Source organism: Porites lutea, chromosome 10 (assembly GCF_958299795.1).
Source record: "Porites lutea chromosome 10, jaPorLute2.1, whole genome shotgun sequence".
In the NCBI taxonomy this organism is placed as follows: Eukaryota; Metazoa; Cnidaria; class Anthozoa; order Scleractinia; family Poritidae; genus Porites; species Porites lutea.
In genome coordinates this window covers 32,780,665-32,789,379 of record NC_133210.1, presented here as the reverse complement: position 1 = coordinate 32,789,379, position 8,715 = coordinate 32,780,665, and the positions used below count along the sequence as shown (strand labels likewise).

The following is an 8,715-nucleotide window of genomic DNA, read 5'->3' as shown; positions in this document are numbered from 1 at the left end:
AAATGACTTACTGTGGTCTGGCATGGTCTTCTCCACATTACCAGGATCAAGCTCATCAAGACTAAGGAAGTCTGTCAAACGTTTCAGAGAGACTTGGGCCTGAAGTCACAAGATGTTATCTGATCAACAGTTTACCAAAATTACCAGTCCAACAAGTTAATAAAATGCTTTGTGTAGAGGAAGGAAAAAATCAAATGTAATTACCTGGATTATGCTAACTATTATATTTGGAAGCATAACAAGTGGAAAGCGTAGAATATTGAACAGTGAAATGGCAACAAAGGCTTTGGATGCTGTCAGTTCATTTCCAGTCAAAACATAAATTGCAAAAGTGGCTAAGGACACCTGTGGTAGGAAACAGATATCATATCAGACACTTGAAACTCCTGCACTGTTTAACAGTAAGTTACAATATTAATGTGCAGTAGAGAGGTCATGTATTAGACAATGGTAATCCAGCAAAAATAGAAAATGAGTGGAGTCAGAGTGGCCAAGTGATTAGAGTGCTGGACGGCTAATCCGGACAAGGCCCCTAGTTTCTCCTTGCAGCTTAAGCTGGACTGGTTCTTGGTAGTTCCAAGTTACAATCCTCTGCTACAGATGTAGAATAGCCAAATAATTAAACTCCTACCATTTAGGATTCTTATAACATTGCTATGCTCCATCTGAATTATTTGTTTCATTGTCCCTTCTAAAAAGCACGATATGGGAAGAGGTTAATTGACTATTTAATTTATTATTATTTTTTTAAATATAATTAATATTGTATCCCTGAAGAAACTAGAAACTCATACTTACCAGAAATGGAGCACAAGTGAATGTAAAAGCAAATGATGCATTGAGGTAGGAAGCATTCTTCAAATGTTTTAATTCCTTGTTGCGAAGCTTAGAAATGCTTTTCATAAATGAAGTTTCCCAGGCATAAAGTTTAAGGACCTGAGAATCAATAATAAGTTTATTAATTAATACCAAGTGATAAGTAATAAAGTGATGTATAAAATGAAGAAGAAAAACTCAACAACAACAACAAAACAAAATAAACAAGCACACAAAAATAAAAGGCACTCCTATGAGGCAAGTCAGTGTGGTGTTATATTACTCTGCTCCCTAGCTTCTGAAAGGTGCTGCATTATTTCTCTCTACTGCAGAAGCCTAGGGATAATAACTTCTTTTTTTATTGGAATACCCTGCAGGAGCATCTGCCACAGAGGATTCAAGTGGAACCATACATTGATCACACAAAAAAAATGCAGTGATTGCCATGTACGACCATGAGCATGACCAAACCCTCAGAGCTATGTTAATAACATTAGCTGGGCTGGGGTTTAGAAAAAACAACTATGAACAAAATGTTGCTACAATGGGACAGAAACTTACACACATGACTCTTTAGTACCTACTTAAATCAAATGTGTGGTCAGTGTCCAGAGAGTACAGGTGGAATGGAGATAAGCTTTTATTTTCAATATTGAGAAGTAGCTTGGGATATTCTGCCAGTCCCTACACCATATTAGACAAATGATTTCCTGCCATTCCATACAACAGAATGATAATGACTAGTACGAATAAATACCTTCATTCCATTTAGAATCTCATTCATCATTTTCAGACGTAAATCTTTTGAAGTCATTTGCTTAACCTACAACGGGTAATTTTAATTTTTTTAAAAACAAAGATCATTTGACACTGTGCTGGGCACCCTTGAATTCATAGCTTCCGTTCGTTGGGCTCCCTAGAATTTTTCTTAGAGCACAGCCATGAATAATAAATACAGTGAAGAAGATAGATATATAGAAAATCATGTAATGACAGTATAATGATGAAAATGGGATCTGTCAATGATAACATCATTAACAATAGTGATTAAAAAGTTAGCCTAGAAGGAAATTGTAAGTTAATTAAGATTAATTAACCACACAAATAATATTGTCATTAACCCTGTATATAGTTCAACTTCTATCTGTATCTTATTTGCAACAAAACTTAGAGGACAGGGTTGTTTTTACGTCCATCACTAAAGGTGACTGCTATTTGGAAAAAATAGAACTCAAGATTTTTAATTAAATGAATTTTCACGTACTAAGATAGTAAAAAATAAAATGTGTTACAATAATACCTGAATACTTCTTGCAAATCGGCTGACAAGAAGATTCACAGGAATCAAAAGTATCATAACTCCCACACCAGCGAGGATGGATACACCCATTGTATTGTACAAGAAATACAATGATACTATAATCTGAAGTGGAGCAGACCAGACAGTGTTTACATAAGTCATCAGATCCATAAGACGCTGTGCATCCACTGACATGAGGTTAACCATTTCTCCCGCTGTGGATTCCTTCCGTGCGCTATTGTTCAGGAGAAGAGCCTGGACACAACACATATTTAATTTAACAACAATAATAGAGTGGTTTTACTTAACCCTTAAAAAAGATAGTACATTACTATGCAGTGTTACACTCTAATTTCATTGATATATAATTTGTCTCCTTTTGTTTGCTTGTAACTATTTAGCACTATCTGTTAAATATTGTCTCATGGGTTAAGTTGAAATCACTGTATTGAACAGTATAATAAACATTCTCTAATGTGTATGAGTAAAAGTACTTTCATGTATTTTGAGATTTAGGCAAGTACACAGTGTATATGTTCTTTTAGAACATTATGTGTTGGTTATATGCACTTTAACAGCTTTTAACTGTATATTAATAAGAAAATAGGGATGATCATCTTGTTGCGTATTTGACAAATGCTTTGAATCAGTTTAGCCTGCACTGCGCCATTACCTTTTCATAAACCATGCCTATAACAGCTGTTCTTATTTTCATTCCAAGAGTAAAAACAATGTGAAAGTATTGTTGAAGAGCAATGGACTGAGTTAAAGCCACTGCAAATATGCTGATGCTTAAAACATATCCTCGCCATTTTCCACTTGGGTTGTTTTTATCCTCAGTATAGGCAATTATTAATCTAAAACAAATAATAATTAAGGTCACAGATTAAAAAGACTTAAATTAAAATATTTAGTTAACAATAAAGGCATCCCTTTTCTAGTAATTGCAACCTGTATGATCAAGTTTCTGTTTGATAATATGCTGTCATGGATCTTACTTTACAGTAGCCAGGTGAACCCCCAAAATGTTAAGAGGCTGTACGAATTTTGAAGAACAGTTGAACCCTGCATTACAGACACCCACTTAAAATAGACACCTTGTTATTACAGGCAGTTTTCCTTGTCCCTGGGGTATTAGTAAGCCCTCACATTTTCGCTATTCATATATGGACACTTTCTTTGGCCACGGGGTTTGACTACATTATTAAAGACTAAACTAAAAATAAACAAACAAACTCAAGTCTGAACTAAATGTCCTGCTTTACATCTTGCTTTATGTTACGCACACTACAAATTTAGAATTCAACAGAAACTTTAAATTCATCTGCAAAAATTGATGGTGATCACTCAACAAACTCCAGCATATAGAATGTTAGTTAGCAACTATGCATGTACAAATCATTGCTATAATAAAAAAGCTGTAAACAAACCTGAGTATCTGAGGCTGTACAAACATGATACAATCATTTAAGAGTTTAAAAAAAATTGCCAACAGGAAGCTGGAGCGGAACTGTCCAACTATAATTCTAGGGAGTGATGGTCTTTTTTCCTTTTTCTTATCATCTGAAGAAAACTTTACTTCTTCCTCAACATCATCAGCCTTAAGTTCAGCTCTTTCATTATCAGTTGGTTCCATATGCTGAGATCTAGATGAAGCTCTGGAAAATATAATTAGAACAGAAAGTTTAGATGACTTATTAGTATACGCCACTTCCACATTTCCCATAATGCACCTTATTTGCCCCTCCCCCCCCCCCCCAAATTTTGCATAACCTTTGTTTTTCATTTCTCCTGGGTATTACAGCCGTCCATGGAGAAATTGAAAACAATGCTTATGCAAAATTTTGGGGGGCAAATAAGGTACATTATGGGAAATGTGGAAGTGGCGTATACAGTATTACAACATCTACACTGTACTTGAAAGTGGTACAATTATGCATCAGTCAATTCCAGCTGCGCCTCTAACCCTAACCCCATTTCGCTATGTAATTCTGGCTTGATAAGCAGTGAAGAAATGCATGCATAAAATCAAGCACATGCCTTTACAACCCTCTTCAATTTTTTCCTGTCCTTAACAGATGATCCAATCTGCTTTCTTTCCCAGTAAAATCCTCTGTGTAGTTATATTCTGATAGAAAACCATGTGCACGTTAAAAGCTCGGGAATGGCCCCGCGGTTTGCAAATGCCAGGCCCCTGGGCAGCACAAAATTTGCAAATGCCCCACCCCAGGACTGATGAGGCTGGCAAATGCACTGCAGTAGCCCGGGGACGGGAAAGGGGGGGGTGGGGCGATGGCTGGGCGCAGCTGGAATTGACTGATGCATAACCTGTTTAACACTGCAGCAGCTGTTGTAATGTTGGCTCATTCTGACAGGGTCGCATACTTAACAAAAATTCTCAATGTCTGATAAAATTTATCACTATATAATTTTTCACTATAGTGTGTGCTTTTTTATCTTGAATATACTGTCAAGTAGAGGTGAACTCAATCTTTTCTCAAAATTAGTTTTCTCTTTCAGAAATTCTATGATCCATGCATCATTTAAAAAAGTGTTTTTAACTTTGAGACTGGCAAACAGGGGGTGAAAGAATAATAAATGGTAGCCTGCAATGCAGTTGTATCTTTGGAAGGGTGAAAGAGGTTTGTTTATGTCCATATTGCTGTAGAAGCCATCTTATTTCATAACAAAAGACCAAAGAATAGGGATCTCTAGTTAGTTGTTTAGGCGTTAGGGTAAAAGAAGGAAACTCCCCTATTTTTTGCAATTGAATATGACAGTTTCAACATGGTGATTTGATAAGAAAGAAACATCGGGTCAAACCAAAGAGCACATCTGCAATGTAGGCTTAATTAAGTGATTATAAAAAATTACAGATTTCTCACCTGAGGGAGGTTTCAGCTTCCTTCCACTTTTTTCTTAATGGTGGCACTACTGCTAAAGCTCTGTTTGATTTTTTTAAAGCCCACAAATCGGCATCTGTTAAGGGCCTCTTAAAACCAGTATAGATCAATCTGCCAAAATAACAATCATTTTGAGCACATTAACTTACTTTATGAAGGAATAAGATACTAAGAGAGAAACAAAGTTTCACTCAGAAAAACTTTTTGCCATGACCTCTTATTTTTTGTTATTATTTATTATATTTCAAAGAAGGAAAACATTATTTTCTTGGTCATTGTAACATTGACTTAATGGATTTGTCAGTGTTCCTTTGTGTTGCTTTTTTCTTGCCACAAGGATTCTTTCAGCCAGCATTGCTTATAAACAACAACAACAAAATAAGACAATAGCAGTATTTGTTGGAAAACTTCTGAACAATTTAACAGTCCTGTTTACCTATTCAGCCACCAAAATGAAATCCTGTAAAAAATGTTGGTTGAATCTTCTGGACAGGGATCCTGCAAAAAAGATACAGTATTTATTTATTTATATATATTTATTTTTTAATCACCTTTCAGAATAGAAAACTGGGCTCTATGTGCATGGAATACTGGTATACATGTACATTGTGTGGCATTATTACTTTAGCGAATATTAAGTACATTGAAGTCTGTAACTGCTAAGAAAGACACTAAACAGACGGCACCACACTTGCCATATTGTGGATGTTTTGGTGGTTCGCCACAACAAAACTAGAGCAAAAGACGTAGTCTCTGCAATGCCCAAAATGATTAATAGGAATGCATAAAATTGTCAAAACAACCCATTTTGAGCCAACAATCACATGAGAACAAGCTGCTGTATGTGCTTATAGCCAGTAAAACTGCACAGCCTGTATAAAGTACTGTTTACAGCTAGTGTGACTGCAGACCTTTCGACTTTCCCATCTCCTTGAAATTTACCTAGTAATAAAGTAATCATTACAAAATACAAGAAGACGTAGCTTACCCTATTAACCAAACTTTTCTGCACTGGAGCATGAGGAAAAAACTTTAAGTCAACTGACATATTCAACAAACCAGCTGTTAACTCCTCACCATTATCTATTGCTTTTGACCTTCAACCAAGTAACATAATTCATTAACATATAAGAACATCATCAATACCACCAGATTACCATAACACCATATTTTAAAAAAATTAAAACAATACTTATCATTCCTTTATGGAATTATTACTTAGAGAAAAATAATAAATAACTACATGAGAGGAAAATAAACTAGATGTGAGAAGTTCAATATTTCGGTTACACAGCTTTGTGTAAAAACTATGATGATGACTGTTCACCTTTGTTATGATTGGCGACAAAATTGTTGCGACAGTACATGGTCCTCAAATCCTTGGGTAACTTTGGAGAACACAACAATACACACTACTCCCCTCTCCCCTCCATTTAAAGTTGGGTTTCATTTGCCATTTGCTGTAAACATGGTCTATTGAGAGGTGTAGCTGCCACTTGCTAAGTGGGATAAGTAATACATGAATAGAAAGTCTGAAAGTGGCCATCGGTTCAAAACAAAAAGAGGACAAAGGGTCTCAGAAGTAAAGAGACACCGGCCATCAGCATACTATAACACAATTTATAAAAATAATATAATGTCAAAATATTTAACAATAAGCTTCTCAGCAGGAGGTTTCATTGTTCTATTCAGTGATTTGAACTAGCCTATAACTTACTCTTCATCGGTTAAATCATCCTTTAATGGCACCACACATGTGCTGGGGATGTAACCTTTCTCTTCACTCTCGATATTCTTTACATAAAGCCACCAGTCAACAATACCGCCCAACACTTCAAATTTGTCTCTGTTTTTAACTAACAACTGTGCTGACAATTCAGGGGCTACAGCTTCTTCAGCTTGACGACCATCATCCTCTTTGGGTAGGTGTTCTGTCACTGCTATTACCAAGAGATTCTTATCTTCTTCCATCACAAAGATCAAGTGCTTATCTAGGAAAATTAAAAATCTTCTAGGTTGCTCGAACGTAAGACCTAGCATTCTAGGTAAATTTGGGTACTGACTTATGGCACCTTTCTGAATACCTCATTCCCAGGAAATGTCCCATTAGTTTGGGGTTGGGTGGGAAACTCCAAGTTACAACTTTCATAATTCAATACAAATAGATTAAAAATAGATATAATACTTTAATACTACTAATTGCATATAAAAACTGTGTAAGTGTCCTAATGATATTAAAGGGAAATGCTAAAAACTGAGTTTGTACCTTTCTGTAAGGCACAATTGCAGAGATGTTGTTGCTACAGCACAAACAGACCTTGTCACAGTTTTAAAAGCCATTTTGTCGCGTAGGCAATTGCGTAAGAAATAACAGTGCTTGTATGAGAATCTAATGTCCAATAATTTTTCCATAAAATGGCTGTTCTGAAAAAAATATGAATTGTAAACTAAAGCTACACAGCAAAGGATTCTACTAACAAATTTTGGGGGCTGTATCCCTGCTTAAATTTCTCCAGACCCTTGCTTTAGATTTTCCAAGTATTTGTCTGCAATTTTTCGTCGGAATTTTAGTTGGCAGGAAGAAAAATTTTTACAGACTTACGTGCTGAAAATTTTAAAAAGTGGTTCTAGTGCATGTAACCCCCCTCAAATTTTTCAGTAGAATCCTTGGGAGTTTACAATTCATAATATTTTTTTCAGAACAGTCATTTTTTGGAAATTATTCGGCATTTGATTCTCATACAAACACTGTAATTTCTCACATGGTTGCCTACCCGTCAAGATGGCTTCCAAGGTGACGAGGTCTATTGCATGGTGGGGTCTTGGAAAGGCAGTGAGAGGTACAGGTGTGATCCCGAGTGGTCATAGATGCTGTACCACACCCTAATAAGGCACAGGTCTCATGTCAAGTGTTAAGGCTGGTGATGATATATAAAAAGAGAGTCACATTACCGTGGGTAAAAAACCATGACATAGCAAATTTTCAAATAAGTTTGTTCGACATTGGTTATAAAAATACATTGTGAAAGGAAACCAAAAGCATCACACTTATTCGACACCTCACACATCCTCCACACGGAAAACCCACACTACATATTTTACATTTTCTGATGCAAGATATTATAAACAATTATAGATTGCCAATTTTAAAGTTAAGATCTGGATTAAGAAGCGAAGTTCAAGTTTTGGCGCGTGATCATAAACCAGCGATGAAACCAGTCATAAACTTTCAGGTGACCTTGCTCTGTGATACTCTGTGATGTATACATACCTAAACACGCTGCATACGTAAAAGTCTTTATAAAAACAACTCCATAAACCTGAATAATTATATTGGCACTAAATGATCGCGTGCATCGGCCCCTGTTGACTGTTGTTCCCTTGTGAGTTGTTTTAATAAAATAAAGACGTGAAAATCTTAGAGGGGACTGGAAATAAGAGTTGTAAATACGTCGATCTGTATTCGTTGAATCACCGAAGGTTAGTCGAACATCTGCCGAGTCATGGGGGGTAGCTTCCCGGGCAGCTGGCGGGGTTTTAATTTTTTTCATTTTACCACACATATCTTTCCTTATATTGAAAAAGGTTTTAATAGTTATCAGGTAGCAGGAATACTTCGTAATTATTGTAGTCCATGATTATGTTTGTCGGCTGAATGGCTCTGTTGTGGAAAAGATGATTACCTACCGGAGCCGA

At 36.1% G+C, this 8,715-nt stretch overlaps 1 protein-coding gene across 1 annotated transcript in view; it reads right to left on the bottom strand.

Annotated features, from left to right (window-relative positions):
* LOC140949381 (multidrug resistance-associated protein 1-like) overlaps positions 1 to 8,420 on the bottom strand; it is a 20,322-nt gene extending 11,902 nt beyond the window's left edge. The window contains exons 1-12 of the mRNA XM_073398539.1: positions 8,291 to 8,420; positions 6,737 to 7,010; positions 6,008 to 6,116; positions 5,456 to 5,517; positions 5,002 to 5,130; positions 3,547 to 3,774; positions 2,790 to 2,973; positions 2,117 to 2,371; positions 1,574 to 1,639; positions 799 to 936; positions 205 to 345; positions 12 to 99 (exon numbers count right to left, since the gene is read on the bottom strand). Coding sequence (XP_073254640.1) covers positions 12 to 99; positions 205 to 345; positions 799 to 936; positions 1,574 to 1,639; positions 2,117 to 2,371; positions 2,790 to 2,973; positions 3,547 to 3,774; positions 5,002 to 5,130; positions 5,456 to 5,517; positions 6,008 to 6,116; positions 6,737 to 6,990 — 1,654 coding nt within the window. The 5' untranslated portion in view covers positions 6,991 to 7,010; positions 8,291 to 8,420. The remainder of the gene's footprint in view (positions 1 to 11; positions 100 to 204; positions 346 to 798; positions 937 to 1,573; positions 1,640 to 2,116; positions 2,372 to 2,789; positions 2,974 to 3,546; positions 3,775 to 5,001; positions 5,131 to 5,455; positions 5,518 to 6,007; positions 6,117 to 6,736; positions 7,011 to 8,290) is intronic.
* Positions 8,421 to 8,715: the final 295 nt, after the last annotated feature.